Source organism: Melospiza melodia, chromosome 19, assembly GCF_035770615.1.
Source record: "Melospiza melodia melodia isolate bMelMel2 chromosome 19, bMelMel2.pri, whole genome shotgun sequence".
Classification (NCBI taxonomy): domain Eukaryota; kingdom Metazoa; phylum Chordata; class Aves; order Passeriformes; family Passerellidae; genus Melospiza; species Melospiza melodia.
In genome coordinates this window covers 7975857-7992742 of record NC_086212.1, presented here as the reverse complement: position 1 = coordinate 7992742, position 16886 = coordinate 7975857, and the positions used below count along the sequence as shown (strand labels likewise).

The following is a 16886-nucleotide window of genomic DNA, read 5'->3' as shown; positions in this document are numbered from 1 at the left end:
ACCCTCCCCATGGCTTCCCTGCCTCTCAGAGAAGCACATGCCTGTTTTAATCACACTTCTGTCATAAAGAGAGATATCTGCAAAAAAAAAAAAAAAAAAAAATCTACACAGAAAAACCCAGTTAGTGATGGCAGACACCCCCAGGCCTGGACACATCTGACAGGGCTGCCCAGCCAGAGGGCAGGAGGATGGAAGGGAGTGTTCAGGATAATCCACTGGATCCTGTTCTTATGCCTCTCATAGCTCTGCTGCTGAGGATGTCCTGTCCCTTCTGCATGGTCTGTTTGGGACATGCTGCCTGTACCCCATGGCCAGGCACAAACCAAACCACAACTCTGATCCCTTTGGCACCAGTGCCACAGAGAAATGTCACCTTCTCAGTATGCCCCAGGGAAGGAGACAGAGCTCAGCAAACTGCCAGGGCAGGGCTGACTGTGCTGCCACTCTCTGTGACTGTGGAGGTGGCCAGTCCAGCTGGGTCTGCAGTTCCCACAGGCCATGGATGCTCTGGGTGTGGGGAAGTAGCTTTGTTATTCCAGGTCATGTTGATTGGGCTGGAGTTTGGCATCAAGATGATCTGGTACTAACAGACATCTTTCAGGTGTAAGCTGAATGCTTCTGTTTAAGCTGTCTTGGTAACCTAAGTAGGTAGCCATGCTCTGGAGTGCTGGGCAGCTGTGGGAGCTGGGGACTGGAAGGGTGGCACAGGGATGCCCATCAAGCCCTGAAAGAAGCTGCTCAGAGCTGCAGATCTCACAGCAGAGCTCACCTCCCAACAGCTTCCACTTCACCCCATGCTGGAGTGAGCAGGGCTTTGCTGGGCTCACTCACATCATTTGTGCAACACAACCTTCACCACCAGCCTCTCCACCTCTACTCCAGCTTCATATTCACCCTTCCCACTGCAGTCCAACAGTGCTTCTCACCTGGGAAGAGGCAGCATTTAATCCCTCCTCCTCCAGGTGCTCAGAGTCAGGACCTGTGCTCATGTCTCCTGCAGCTGGCTGGTGCTCTGGAGCTGCAGTCCCCAGCTCTGATTGGGATGCAGACCTTGTACTCCATTTCCCTCTCTTCCTGCTGGCACTGCCTCTTGGTCTGGATGTTACAAGTGACTGTTTAATTTCAACAGCTTTCCCCGTGCTCATCTTTCCCATGAATGCGTTTCTCAAGCAGTTTGTTTCACTTTTCCCCTGAACACAACAAGAAGCACATTTTATGCCATGTGTTTTGTTAATAGGGAGCTTTTCAAACACTGTATGAAAAGCTTTTTGTTGTGTTTGTTTTTTCCTCCTTTCCCTTTTGTATTGAAGCAGGTTGTAGTTCTTGCTGTGCTGTTGGAGTCTATAAAATGCCCATGTCCAACACGTGTCTCCAGATTTTGTGAATGCCAAACAAGAATATCTCTGAGAACCTTAAATCCCAAGCAACATCTTCCCAGTGCTGATAAAGCCTGGAATGCACACAATCAGAGCACAGGCTCCCACTGCAGAGAGAGAAACAAAAGGCTCCCATACAAACAGCCTTACACACACAGACAGTCTATCACTGTATTACTTCATACAATGGCTCAGCTGAGAAAAACTGCACTGTGCCCAGAAAACACACAGCTAAAGCCAAAAAGCCAACTGGAAACTAATTTTTTTTTTCTGAAAAGAAACAGCTCCAGTCTTTGATAGGGAAAAAACCCAGGGATGGAATAAAATAAAAAGAACTGGACCTTTAGGAGGGCATTTCCCACACTGGTACCACGGAGGGTTTTGTGCTCCACAGAGGGTTCATAGAGCTGCTTGGCCATGCAGAGCTCAGCACAGCTCCCTGCTCAGGCACTGGTGTCACTGGGAGGGTGTGAGAGACGGGCCCATTCTCTGAGAGATGGGCTGATCTCCAGGGGCCTCCCACAGCCAAGGCAAGCAGCTGCCAGGGGCTCTGCAGGCAGCACAGTGAGCTCTGTGCAGCTGGAGTGAGGCAGTGAGGAGGTGCCTCAGGGACACCCCTTCAACCCTCACATCTTTGTGACAGGTCACTGAGACCCAGTGCAGCTTGTGGGAAGGGATTTGTTCTCAAACCAAGCGGCTGCATCCCGTGGATCACCAGGAAGGCCGGGGAACATCAGCTGGAATGTGCCTCCAGCAGTTGCTTTGGGCAGTGCAGCAGGAGTCGCACAGCCTTGTTCCTTCTGGCCTGGGGCTGGAAACAAAAAGCCAAGGGCACCTCCCTTCCCGTTTGGCTAAAAATACCTCCTAAACCTCGTTACTGGCAGCCTGGTGTCAGCAGGACCTGGAAACCCTGACGGAGCTGATTTCTGCTCTGCTGTCTCTGGCACTCCTTGTTCTTTGCTGCCTCAAGGGGAGAGCGCATCTCGCTGTGACAGAAGTGGTGGCTGTCCCTGTTCACAGGCAGAGCCAGCACACAGACCCGAGTCCGGAGAGCAGCCCAGCCCTGCCTCTGCTCCCAGACGAGGAGCAGAAGTTAAAGGGATCCACTGAACTGCAGCATCTTCAAAGGGCTCATACCAACTTCAAGGCACCGAGGATCAAATGCTGGTCGTGCCGCCAGGACCAGGTGCTCTCTGATGTATCAGAGGTGAAGCACAAGTGCTGGCTTCTTGTGACTGAACTTCTGAGCAGCACACTTGAAACGAGAGGGGACTTAGTGCCTCTCCTGCTGACAGGTTAGTGTCACATCCTGGTGCTGCAGGGTGCTGGCATTAATGTCTGTGCACTGCTTTGAAGCTGTTAACAGCTGCCTACGCAGCAAAGTATTTTATTAAATTACCTGGCTAGCCAGAGGACAGGGAAGCAGGAGAGATCCAACTCCACCTTCCTCTTGCATTGGTGCTGCATCAGCACGACCAACAGCAACCTGCAGCTCCACTTGGTACGTGTTAAATGTCTGTGAAGGCTCACCCTGCTGCACTGCCACTGCTCACGACAGCAGGGACTGCAGCACCAGGACTGAAGGGATGGACCACGTCCCACAGGGCAGCAGGGGGACACAGGATGAGCTACCTGCCTGGGGACAGCTGGAGGCACGACACGCATTTGAATGCATCAGCCCTGACAAGGGAAAACACATGGCAATTCCCAAATGGCAATTCCCAAGCTGCAGCAGATGCCTGGGAGTCCTGTTGGCTGGGTCCTTGTGTCTGAGCACGAGGCATTGCCTTGCCAGCACCGAGCTCACTGCAGGAGAGACTCCCAAAGCGAAGTTTGGGCTCTCACCATCTCATTCCTGCCCAGTACTTGAATCTGCTTCTCTCTGGTCCAAGTCTCCAGTGCCTTCTGTACAGCATTAAGAGCTTCCCTTCACTGCTTTCTTTTGGTCTGTCTGCAAACAATGCAGCAAGCTCCACAGGGAAGCAGCACAAAGAACAAGAAAAAGCAAGAAAAAGAATAGTTCTGTCCCCAAGGTCCCTTTTCTACAATTACAGATCAGAAAGTAAAATCTATGTTCTGCAGCACTGCTAGGAACAGTCAAGTGAAAAAGCACATGCACATGTGCACACACACAGGTATGTGGGCACACCACTCTCCTGCAGGGTGTGTGCTGACAGACACATGCTCAGGGACAATAAAAAAAGAAATCAGACATGTAGCCTGACTGGAGAGGGACTGGAGAGTCACAGGATGAGGTGAGCAGAGGTATGTTGAGAACACATTCAGCACTCAGCAGCCACTAGTGCAAGTGGTGCAGCACTCACATACACAGTTCCTGGCACACCAAGGCTGATTTCAGTCACATTCCCCCCAAAGTCAACTTTGAGCATCCAGCCTTGTGACACAGTACACTCTGCTAGCTGCCAGGCATCTGTAGATGGCAGCTTTCCATGTGTAAATGCATTTCTGAGCTTTCTAATCATCATAGTCTGTTTGCATGAGGATCAGGAGATCCTCCTCACCCCACCATGAAACAGAAACCCACGGCTGCACAGCACCGAGCTCAGTGCCCCAGACAGGCACTGGGGGACATCACTGAATGCAGCCAGGTGCTGTAGCTGAGCCCTCGGTGGCCTGTCCCCCTCCAGCCCACATCCCCATCCCTGTCCCTCCCTGCAGGGCTGGCTCCCTGCAGAGCTCTCAGTCACAGCCAGTGCTGCTCCCTGGAAGTGAGCGGCCCCGCCGGCACCTGGCACCAGAACACACATTTCAAGGAAATTTTCCACACGTTGAGGATGTTTTCTGAACACCAGATTTTCAACCCAACTGCTCGTGACTCAGGCCAGTTGGCAGGGCCAGAAGGCTGCTTTGTGCCTTAGGTAATAACAATTTAACAAGGTAACAATCTCTTTAGCCACAAATTAAATGGAAATGGGAAATGTCCTGCGCAGATAAGCTGCTGCCTGGATTATGTCCCCTGCCCAAATATAAACTCCTCTGATCTTTGATCCTATGCACACATGCACGCACACAGAGCTGGGCTGCACCTCCCAAGCCTCACCTCATTTCTCACCCTTCACCACCGTCCTCCTGCCACTCCTGCTGTCAGGTGCCACTGCAGATACCTTCCTGTCAGCAGCAAGGACACACAAGCATCACCCAGCCACCTTTCCTGGCACTCCCTTGAGCTCACAAAGCTGTCACCTGTCAGTGACGTATCTGCCACCTGAGACACTGTTGTGCCTGCTTGTGCACGGGCTGCCACTCACCTGCCAGCTGCCTGTCCCATGACACACACACACACACTGGCCACCCATACAGCCCTTGCCTCTTTCACCTGCACTCTCCCACCCTCTCTGCCCCAGCCATGAGCCCTCCCAGGCCAGGTGTCCCCTGCAGGTGTCCCCATGCCCTGTGCTGGACTGGCTGATGTGAGGGTGGGACGGTGCTTTACCGGACAGGGTGATTCGCTGTGTCCGGGTCCAGGGCAGTGACCACCCCCACGACAGAGCCCACGTGGGCATCCTCCTGCACCTCCAGCAGGTTGGAGGGGGGCCGGAACTCGGGGGGCTCGTCCACATCCAGCACTGAGACCCTCACGATAGTCTGGTCCCGAAAGGTGCCCAGGTCCACGAACCGCGGGTCCACGAACTTGTTGAGGGCCTCCACCACCACAGTGTGCACTTTCTTTGACTCGTAGTCAAGAGGCTGGGGAAGAGGGAAGGGAACAGGGTAAGCCACAGCCAGCCCAAGGAGCCCCTCTGCTGCTCCTTCCTTCACCAGAGACATTGGGGCAGCCCTAGAGCCACTAGAGCCACCTGCTCCCAAGCCTGGGCGCTTCTGCTTTGCCCTTCTGCCAGCAGCACCCACACAAAGGGGGCAGGAGGAAGCAGAAGCCTCCATCCCACTCCCCTCAGGGCCCCCAACAGGGTGCCAAAGCTGTGAGCAGCCAGGATTCACTAGGAAGACAGCACAGTGTGTGCTGCACATGAGTGAGTTTTCATCATTAATCACCCTGCTCTTATTTCTACAGGGGAGGCAAGCTGCATACAGTGGCCTTGAAGAACAATCATTCTTTCCTGCCTGCACCAAGTATTTGCTTGATTGTTTTTGCCACCAAAAGCAGATACAGTTAAAGTGCTGCTGGTCAGGTACAGGAATTAGGTAGGCATTTTTCTCCTCTAACAGGTGCTATCAATAACAGCTGTAAGCATTCCTCCCCATAGTCCTATGCATGGTGCCTCCTCTGCACAGCTCACTGCTTCACTGCCACCCCCAAGCCACCCTGGGGGGCTCCAGCAAGCACTCTGTGCTGCTCCTTTTCAGCATTTCCTCCCAGACACAGCCCTGTGCTTTGCCATGCAGGCAGAGCAGAGACAGGTCTCTCCCTGCATCAGCAGGCACAAAAATGCAGCTGCTACTGCTGGAGCAGCACTCAGAGCATTTTCTTCAACTCAGATGCAACAGCAGCAGTCCCCAAAGGAAAGGGTCCTCCTAGGGAGCTGTGCCCTCCCTAGTCAATCACCACTCTCACCTTCTGCACTGTGATGACAGCCTCTTGGGTATTGCTGTCCGTGGTGACTTTGAACATCTCCACCCCTTCCTCATCCTTCACTTGGTACGTCATGTCCGTGTTCTCCCCGACGTCAGAGTCCTCTGCCTTCACCCTCCCAATGGCAGTGCCCACGGGGGCTGTCTCCACAATGCTGAACTGGTACATCTCTGCAGGAGAAAAGGGCACCAAGGTCACTGCTCCTGCCTCTGAACTGCCCCCCACCCTCCACACACTTCCCTGGGGCACCTTTGGGCTGGGAGGGCTGCTCAAACCCCACCGTGCCCACAGTCCAGAATGCCCCAACAGGACAAGTAAATACAGCCAAAAACAAGGGCTGAAGGAAGATAACTGGGGAGCACTGACATTGCAGGTGCTGTGTGAAGTAAGGGCTGATTTCTCTGCGTGGACACTGCCCTGCAATCAGTGCTCTATGATTCCTTGCAAAGATTCTTTTGCAATTTCTGATTTCTGGGAGATGCAGTCCAAGAGCTGAGCCTCCCCCAGCTGCAGCCCCTTCCCTGGCCTGCCAGCCTTAAGCTGCTAGAGAGCACTGCAGAGCCCTCACAGCCCACCCCTCACAGCAGCATCACCCTGCACCTTGCCTGGGCAGGGTCCCAGATCAGACACCAGCACCAGCCACAGGCCACTGGCAGCAGGTTGGAATACAGAGCTGTGCTGTGACAAGGCTGCTGTCCCTGAGCAGTGTCACTGTCCTTGCACTGGGCAGGGGTGTGACAAGGTCTCGCACAGCAGCCAGGAGGGGCCAGGCCAGCAGCCAAGCTCCCAGGGGACAGCAGCATGGTGGACCTTGCTGGCTTCCAGCTGCTTGGAAGGGCTCAGGAAAGGGCTGGGCCTGCTCTCCTGCCATGCAAGCCATGCTTGCTTCCAGGCCCTGCACTGTGGCAGAGATCTGGCACCCAGGCAGGGACACCTCCAGACCCAGGAGCTGTGTGTGCCACGGTTCCTGGTTATTGTCACCCTGGGGTGGCCAGGCTGGCTCAGCCTCAGGTTCCACCCCAGCACCCAGAGGAAGCAGGACATGCCCCAGCGCCCCCCAGGGCAGCAGCACTCACTCTGAGGGAAGCGTGGCGGGTTGTCGTTGACATCAGTGACCACGATGGTGACGGTGGTGGATCCTGAGAGCCCCCCCAGCTGCCCTGCCATGTCTGTGGCACGGATCACCACCTCGTAGCGGTCCTGCGTCTCGCGGTCCAGGTCTGCCACGGCCGTGCGGATCACACCTGCAAACAGCAGCACATGAGCACAGAGCTGTCACAGGGCAGTCACAGAGCCACACACAGCCTGGGGCTGGAAGGGCTTGCTGGTGATTACTTTGGACAAGATGCATACCTGGATCAGCTGGATCTCCCTCTTCACATGGGGCAGATGCTCCAGTATTGTACCAACCTTAAAGGCCTTTCCTGGGCTCACTCTGGTATCCCACAAAATCACATCTGATGTCAGGCACAGCACCTGCATCTCACCAGTGCACACAAGAAGGCACTGTCACCTCGCTTCACACTGTCCCCAGCCCCAGCCCTGGTGCTGCTGGCCAGCTCTGCTGCAGGAACCCACTGCTGGCCACAGCCAGTGCCTGCTGAACCCCTCTGCAAGAGGTCATGTCAGCAAAAGCCAACTAAGGGGAGAGAAGGGCACCGAGGGGGAGAAGAACAAGCCCAGGAGGTTGTCAGCCAGCCAGAAACATCCCAAAAATCCTCCTGAAGCCCAGGGGTGGCCACAGGCCCAACCTGCTCCCAGCAAGTCTCCTCATGAAGCGTGAAAGAGTCCCAAGTGCTGCTTTTCCTGTGGGCTATTGCAGCTCCCACTGGGTTAAACCCTGGCACAGAGGAGGTCTGTGCTTTCCTCCAGGGTGACTGGGAGCTGGGTGGAAGATCTGTGGAGGTCAGAGGGGGCAGGAGTCACAGGAAGAGAGGACTCATCCTCACCCCCATCCAAATGCGGGGGCTGTGCTGGGGCCAGCCTCGAGGTCTGCTCTGTAAAAACCCAGGCTGAGTCACAAAACCCCTCTGGCACACATCTGCAACAGCCCACTTGTCCTGATCTGCTGAGCAGGAGCCAGGCTTGCTGCAGCACCCCTCACAGAACAGGGGTGCTCCTGCCCAGGCTCCATCTACAACGTGCCATGGCCTGGGCACATCTCGGGGGGAATTGTGTGATTTGGAGAATGGAGGTGTGGGCAGCACATTTCTAAAAGTCTGTCTGCACAAAACCCCTTATTTACAAGTGTCCTTCTAAGTTAAGGAGACCAGAGGCAACAAAACACATGCTCTGTGTCAGAGAATGCACTGGAGCTTAACAAAATGAATGGTGTGGTAGTACTTCTTACAAAAGTAACTCTCTTAAAACCTGTGTTTATAGGTCTCCAGTATTCATCTGGGATTGGGGAAATGGCCAGGACTAAAATATAAAGGAATGTAAAGCAAGAAACAAAGAGCAGTAAAAGCCTGAAAACTCTGTGCATGGCAGAAATTATCTGTCACCCACGACTGTTTCATTTAAATGGAAACAAAGTAGGGAAAAAAAATTGAGGATGAAAGAAAGAAAGAAAAGGCTCTGGTCTGAAGTAGCAGCAGAGTCAGGAAGGAAGGAGTGCTACATGGATACAAGGTCATCAGCACCACATTCCAGTCCCACTGTACCAGCAGCAGCCCATAATAGACAGGAATCGTCTTAAAATCCCTTCCAGCTCAGTTCTTTAACATTCCCACAGATTTAGACATTGGTTTATGTTTTTGTAAATCCTCTCTCTTCCAGCGTTTTCTGTTTAACTATCAGCTTTACCTCCTCCTACTGTGAACTGCAAATTCATCTCTGCTTTGTTTCACCACTAATCCTGCCTGGTGCTAGGGACAGACTGGAGGAGGCTGCTGGAAAGGGTCCCCAGTGAGGGCTCTGACCCAGGGGGAACAGGGAGCTCCCCTCTTGCTGAACAAACAGCAGAGAACCATCCAGTGGTCTGAGCACCTTGCAATCCATTTGCTGATGTGCAGCACATCGAGCAGTGCTGGAGCATCAAAGGTCCAAGCAGAGGGGGAGCTGAGTTCCAGCAGGCTGCAAGGAGCCAAGGTATGGTACAGGGATAGACCCCAAGGCTACCAGGTATCTTTAATCCACAGCCAGCAGGTTTCCAGTGTCCCCATCCATGTGTCTGCTGTGGCCTTGGGCACCTCCAGACCAGGGCTCACACCATGGAGCCACTGGTGCTGTGGCCCAAGGGCAGCCAGAAATGCCACTGAGCTGAGAGGATGAAATTCCTCCCCCTCGCCCTTTGCATGACATTACAGGTGCAGGCAAAACTGTTCAGGAGACATTTATCACTCCTTCCTTTGTGAAACTAGCAATTATCCCAATGATTAGCATTGTTAGGATTTATTATAAAGACATAACCACCATTTCAGACCGTTGCCATTCTCCAGATCTCATGGATGGGCACAATTATCACCCAGCCTGCCATGTCCCTCTGTCACTTCAGGTTCTGTAATTACCTGGACTCTCCTGCCTTCAGCCCCATAGATAAGGGAGCAGGTCTGAACTCAGATCAGGTAGGACTGTTAATCACTGCAGAAACAAACCCTTGGCAGTGGCTGCACCACCAGGATGTCCTGATCCAACACAGAGGTTGTAAACCTCCCCACTGATACGGGCTCTCAGAGGAGACTGTGCTGTTATCCCTGGGGTAGCTTGGTCCATTAATCGATTGTATTGGGTCTGGGTGCTATCAGCACCTTGAGGGGTTGCTCTCAGTCTAGAGGTGTGGTCTAATTTTTGTAGGTTTTGTTTTACTCCAAGGTCGCCCCAACCACAAGCAGACCAGTGGTTTATGAGTGAGTGAAGCCAGGATAGGCACAATTATCGCCCAGCCTCCTTTGTCCCTCTGTCACTTCAGGTTCTGTAATTACCTGGACCCTCCTGCCTTCAGCCCCACAGATAAGGGAGCAGGTGATTATCCTGTGAGGGGGCCCAGAGTGTGCTCTGACCCCCTCATTCACCTGCTCTGCTCAGAGGGAGCTGTTCAGACCCTCACACAGAGAGGCAGAGGGGATGCAGGAAATGAGGGAAGGACTCATCCCAGCACGGATGGCACCCTCCCACTTGGGCCAGCCCTGCACAAAGCCCCAGGGCTCAGGGGCCAGCCCAGCTGCTCGTGCTGACAGGCCCCTCCTGCCACCCCACCGTGAATACAAAACCCTTATTTCTGGGCAAGCACTGTCTTATTGAAATTTAAGCAATTCTGTTAATTAACGGGGTCTGAAGCATTTTATAATGAAAATGATTCATGTCAGCACAATAGTGATGAATTGGGATGAGAGGGAAAAAGCTCATGCATTCACCAAGGCTGTAATGACTTAACTGAGCTGCTCGTAATGATATAGCTCATAATATGCCATGCAGGATGGGAGGAAAGTGCTCAGGCACTTCCCAGAACACCTCCAAGGTCACTCGTCCCAACAGGGAGCAAGTCCAGGCTGTTTGGCACATGCAGAGTGGGGCCAATGTCCCCAGCCAGCTCCTGTTCCTCCAGCAGCACAAGGCAGACAAAATCTCTGCCTGTGGTAGGGGTGGAGACTGATCAGAAACTCCCTCTCATGGTGTGGTGTGCCCAGTCCATCCTGGAAAGGGGGGGATCTGCTGCAGACAGACTGCCAGACCTCCAGGAGCCCATCAGGACTGTCCCTGGGATGCTATTCCCAAATGGCACGGGCCACACCAGGCCACCAGCCTGAGTCAGGCTGGCTTTGTCTCCTAGGCTGAGGCACCTCTCACCATTTGCTGATGGCTGTGGCAGATCAGGGTCTCCACACGTGCTCCACATCCATGTGGCACTAAGGGCACTGCCTCAAACACTTACCAGCAGCAAACCCACATGGTCCCATCCTCCAGAGCCAAGATAGCTCCCAAAACCTGGCCCCCAGGGACTCTGCAAAGGAGCTGCAAGGGATGGAGACACAGACTTTCCTTCCTCAAGGCTGTACAGAGAGCACAGAAAAGCCATTGCTATCATCTCCCAAGATTCACCTTCTTTCCAGCTGGAAAAACTGACAAACTTTGTCTTTCCCAGACACTGCTAATAAAGCAAGAACAACCTCGAGCTCAGACTTGTCTGCCCCATTCTTGTCACTATCTGTTACAGCTGAATTATGTGGACACGTGGTGGCATACCCTCTGGTACAAGGCACATGTGGCTTTCCAGCATGATCTAGATTAATCAGTATAATTACCAGGCAAGGGGACACTTAGAGCATCACATAAATACCACAGAATCTGCTCCAACAGCAGACTCTCTTTGGGTGACAAAAACAAAGCAGGACAAAGCACTCAGCAGGTAACTGCCTTCCAGGAATCCCATCATGATGGGCTTTGCTCTGCTCTCAGGTGCCTCTAGGTCAGATGTCCACATCCTCAGAGGCTGCCTGGACAAGGCACCTTCCAGCTGAGGGCAGGAGGAGCAACAAGCCAGAAAGTCGTGGAGTAACCAACAGGGACCTATCCTGAGGAGGCTCCTGATCCATCACAGCTCAAAGCAGGCAGTTCTCAAAGGCAGATGAGATTACCCTGGGCCATAAAGAGTCAAGCTTTTAGTATCTCCAGGGATGGAAGTGCCACCATCATGGTGACAATTCTTGTCTTCCTGCCATTTGGGTCTCTTTAGTGTGCATGCCTGAGAAGAATCTGGGTCTGTCTCCTCTATCTCTCTCTCCTATTTAGCTGGATAAAGCAGATTAATTTCTGCCAGCAGCCTGGTCAGTCAGATCAAACCCATCTCTGCCTCAGGCCAGGAAGGGCAAGGCACCTGCCAAACTGACTGCAATTCCTCACCTGTGCCCTCACCTGCCTGCAGGGACACAGAAATACCAATATATCTGCCAAGACACCAGTCCTGCTGGAAGCACACATCCTGGAGGAGGTCAGCCCTTGCAGAAGAGGTCTTGGCTCCAAGAACCAGCACTTCAGTCTCCCTCCAGCCCCCATCCTGTCCTTCAGCTCAGCACAATTTGAGAGGAAGAAGCTAAAGGTGCTCTGAGTGAAATACAAGGCACAAAGGGTCAGGAGGTTCAGGAAGCACCTAACAAGGGCTTGTTCCAGGCTGCAATCAGCCTTGCCCATGCCAGTGTAGAGCCAGCACACTCACCCTTCCTTTGTCCCTTCTTTTAGCAGCCAAGTCCCTCATCACTTAACATTAATTCCCTCAGCACATTAGTAGATACACTCTAATTTCCTCAAGATGACCAAACATACAATTTGGTCCCAAATCAGCTGAAGTTCCTGCACAGTCTCAGAAAAGGGCTGTTAATGTTCAATCTCACTGACAAGAGGAATCCCCTTAAATAGATGTGGCTTCTCTGCAGCCTCTTGTGCCTTACACTCAGCGTCCCTTGTGCCTGTGCACAGCTCTGGTGGATAAGGGACAGGGATGGGGCACAGACCTGCATAACCTCTGGGCACACAGAGACACACATCTGTGTTTCCAGGCACCAAGGAGTGTTTTTAACAAACTGGCAAGAGCAGCAGAGAAATGTGTCTGCCTCCCACCACCCCATCACACACACTAACAGCTCAGTGTGCAGCAGGCTCCCAGCCCCAGCTCCTCTCCCAGCCCAGCCTCGCTGCCCAGGACCAGGCAGGTCTGTCTCCAAACACAGCAAGGCTGGCAGGTAGGGCTGGAATAACTGAGAACTACACACAAATAACCATCAGCTTCATCCCAGCAGACCAGTATCTCCATTCTCCCTGGCATAAAAAGCTCCAAGCCCTTATGGCTCAGTCTTTAAATCAGGACACAGGCTTTAGAACTCAGGAGCTGGTTTAAGTCATCACAAATGCCAGACTGCATTTCAAATACCTTCTGAGTTCTGCCTTTTCCCTGCATTCAGCAGTGACAGATTTGAAGAACAACCTCTTCCTTATGGTAAAGAGCCAGGCTCCCATGCACAGCCCCAAACTGACAAGCTGGCTTTTAAGGAGGCAAACATAATGAAACCTATGGTGTTCCATGCTGTGGTTGCTCTATAACACTCAATATCCCTACAAAAGGATGAACAAGGCTGCTGGAAACAGGGACAGCAGGCTGTGGGGTGTTGAGCAGCTTCAGGCTCCCTCCCAAGGAAGGGATCACAGGCAGCAGTGAGTCTCCAGCCACACTGCCAGGGATGAGAAAGGGCACTGCAAAGGACAGGGGAACAGACACAAGCTGCCTGCCAAAAGAGAGATTTGCCCCTATAAAGGTGAATAATCTGCAGTGGTACAGAGAATGCAGGGTGATATCAAGCAGCAGCCCATGGATTTAAATGCACAAATTTCTCCTCTCATGTAAATGCACTCAGAGTGCCCACACTCAGGTGCACGTCTCCGTATTGGAAAAGAATAAGCTTGAAAGATCTTGGTGAGGATGGGATTTCTGGAGCTGCCACTAAACCTCCCACCCTGTGTAACTTTGGGAGAGCTGGGCTTGTGGCCCAGCAGCAGCGAGGGGGATTCACTGCCAGATCAGTGCTCTCACCCAGAGCCAACACCCAGCACGGCAGCAGAAGAGGCTGTTTCCCCCTGGAAGCAGCAGGGCAGAGCTGTGTGCTGGTTGCTGTGAGAGCACAGCCTCCTGAGCAGATCAGGGCAGCCACAGCACGGGCACTGCTGCTCACCTGCTGCAAGGAGCAAAGATTGCCTGCACCCTGTCTGAGAGAGGAAGGCAGCACAAAGCTCACAAAGCTTAATGCCTGCAGGCTCTTGCAACAAGCCATGGGGATATTCTTACAGCTGGAAAGAAAACCTTGCCTCAAAGGCTTATGCATATAAAGCTCCCCACTCACACAAAAAGAAAGCCAGCCTTGACCTCCAGCACACACAGGTGAAGTTCTTGAACCTGATTTGGTGTACACAACACAAGTTTCAGTCTCTGAAACTAATCTCAAAGCATGAGAGTGGCTGCTGTATATGAAAGAAAGAAAAGCTCGTGTGCATCAGCTGTGCTTTCTCTTCACCACCATTCAATTCTGGAATCTTCCTGCAGCATAAATGCCATCCTGCTGCTCCCACTATTCCAGTGGAGCCATTTAGATGCTTGTCTCCCTCCAAAGAGAACCGAGGTGCTACAGGCACTGAGGGTTTACTGAGTGGCAGGACTTGGCACAGCACAGCAGCCAGACAGTTTGGGTTTGCCTCTGAAAGGTCCATTGAATACAAAATCCCAGCTGAACACTACAGCTGCAAACATCCATGAACAGGAGACAAAGTCAGCTACACATGGTCCATGTTCATGTACACAGGCATGGAAACCACTTTTGTACCTGTGCTATGAGGGAGGGTGTGAAAAGAGCACAAGGCAAGGGGGGTAGAGAGAACCTGTGCTGGAAGGAGTCAGGGCTGAGGTGCTGTGCAAGGCAGCACATGCATGCATGCACCTGCAAGAAACAGCAGAGAAGGAGGTCAAAACCAAAAATGGAAATCAAATTGTTCTTCATTATCATATATTATAAGAAATGTAACATGCCAAGTTTTTATGGTTCTTTTTATGGCCATTAATAACAATGGTGGCTCTGAGAGCTGCGCTGCTGCTATGGATAATTAAATCTTATGCTCGGGGCAGAAGCTGGGCCACCTCGGGCAATCAGACTTGGATTCCCCTGTGCAGCATAAAGTCTTGTTCTAACAGAATGAGGGTGGGAGCAGGTTGGTGTGTGTTTGGATGGATATGATGACACTTTGTGCCCCCACAGCACTGCAGCCACAACTTGAGGGGCTGATGGGCAGAGCTGCAGCCCTGCAGTGCTGGGGAGGCAGCTGCCACAGGCCATTTGCAGCTCAGAGACCCCAGTCAGCCCCAACACCTGTGTTAGCAGCCAGATATCCTGCAAGCAGACATGCTCAAGAGGGGCTGGAGTCTTCTGCAGACTGTCAGCAATTTTGCCTTTGTGAAACACAAGCAAGTAAAACAGTAAATCAACCCCCCAGTGTATGAAACAGCCAGCTTGAGAATTAAGATACAAAAAGTCAAGGAATCAAGAAGCTTGGATTCCCAGAGTGACATTAATTCTCACCACAGTCCCACAGGGCACATTTTAGTTTATGCCTTAATACAGAGCATTAATGTGGCAGGAAGCTGAGCCTCTGCACGTCCTGGCTTGTGCATTGGCTCCCAGTGGTCCCTCTCCATTCCAGCAGCCAGACTTCACTCACACAAAGCTGTCTCACATTAGCAGGATCTCACATGCACCTGAATTTTCAGTGGTTAGCCTATTGTTCCTACACACACAATATAAAGCAAATCTGGCAGAGAAGAGAGCCCAGGTGCAACAGCTCCTGAGCAAGGCGTGGGTACAGCCCCAGCCTGCTGCTTGTGCCCTCTCCCCCCTGCACCAACCTCAGTCCAGACAGAGGCATTTCCCAGCACAGGCCACAGTGTCAGGAGTGTGCAGGAACTCCCAAACCCCCAAATCTGAGCATTCCTTCAGCAGCAGCCAGGCTGGTGGCAGAGCCAGGGCTGGGCCCAGCTTCCCCATGTGCACAGAGCACTGTCAGGAGCTGGAGGGTTTCTTGGAGGTGCAGAGGCCCAGGCACACAGACCTTCTTCACACTTACACCAGCATCTCCAAACAAATCCCAGCCTTAGAAAATATCAGCACAGACACAGATCAGCCTGACAGAGACTTGGGACTCCAGCCCAGTTCATGCCACTGTGGTTCAGCAATAGGGTGGGGAGGACTTTGCTGTCCAGTTTTCCAGCACAAGCTGCAGCTCCTCATCCTGGTTGTCCTTTGACAAATTTTCTATAAACTACAGGGCACTTTACTGCATGCTTTGTGCCTTAAATATCCCTTATTAGCATTTGAGTGTCTTCCCTTCTTAGCAAGCTTGTGAGGCTCTCATTAAGGGTAATGAGAGTCAAACTCCTGGGAGGCAAGGAGAATATATACCCCAACATCTCCTGGTTATGGTCTACTCTAACCAGTATGTCAGAGCATCATCTGCCAGGGATTTATTACAGAGGCATTTTACAACAGGCTCTATTATAAGTTATTAAGGAATGGAGCAGCTTCTACTGTTCTTTCATTAAATATTAATAGAACATTTATAAACCTATCCTTAATTTAAAGTGTTACCTTTAATCAAAGCCCTGGTGATAATGATGCAGCCTTTGGTAAGGCCCCTTTGGTAGTATTTAAACCTTCTCCACTGAAGTTTTATGTGCCTGTGGGGGCATTCCTGCTCCAGGCAGAGAGGAGCTCTGGCCAGTGCAGGTGCAGACCAGGCACTCTGGGCATGCAGCTGCAGATCCTGCTGCAGGGAGGGCATGGAGCTGGGCAGCAGCTTCCTCTGCAACAGCCCTGCCAGCAGCATCCAGCACCAGTGGCCAGCAGGGAGGCACAGATGTGGCTCACAGCCACGTGGGATGTCGTGGCCCAGCCCAGCTGGGTGCTGCTCACCTGTTTTGCTGTCCACAGTGAAGTGCTGCTCCCCCTCCAGCACGCTGTAGACCACCCTGGCACTGCTCCCGTAGGTGGGGTCGTCGGCATCAGAGGCCATCACCTGCATCACAGAGGTGCCTGCAGCAGGGACAAGGAAGGAAAGAGAAAGTCAGGCAGGAATTTAGAAGAGCAGCACAGAGCTCAGAGCAGGGCCCAACACTGATTGCTTGCACATGATGAGGGGAAGGAGAACAGCTGAGTGCAAATGCAGCATCACCTCCCCACCAACACCTGAGAGCCAGGACTCCAGACACAAATGTCTCTGGTGTGCTGCAGAGTGGCAGCAGGGACAGGATCCTGGAGCAGGACCTGCTCTCCAGGAGATCACTGCTCTGATCAGATGGGAGCTTTCCCCCAGTAGCTTTCTACTGGACCATGCGGGGATGTCATACTGGCACGTGCCCTTCCTGTCAGCACAGAGGGAGTGACAAGGTCACCTCCAGCACAGAGGGACCACCCAGCTGGGGCCTGACC

General features: G+C 52.7%; 1 protein-coding gene across 1 annotated transcript in view; it reads right to left on the bottom strand.

Moving 5' to 3' along the window:
- The window catches only part of CDH22 (cadherin 22), a 78530-nt gene that overhangs the window by 21304 nt on the left and 40340 nt on the right, over nt 1-16886 (bottom strand). The window contains exons 4-7 of the mRNA XM_063172293.1: nt 16371-16490; nt 7005-7172; nt 5911-6098; nt 4831-5084 (exon numbers count right to left, since the gene is read on the bottom strand). Coding sequence (XP_063028363.1) covers nt 4831-5084; nt 5911-6098; nt 7005-7172; nt 16371-16490 — 730 coding nt within the window. The remainder of the gene's footprint in view (nt 1-4830; nt 5085-5910; nt 6099-7004; nt 7173-16370; nt 16491-16886) is intronic.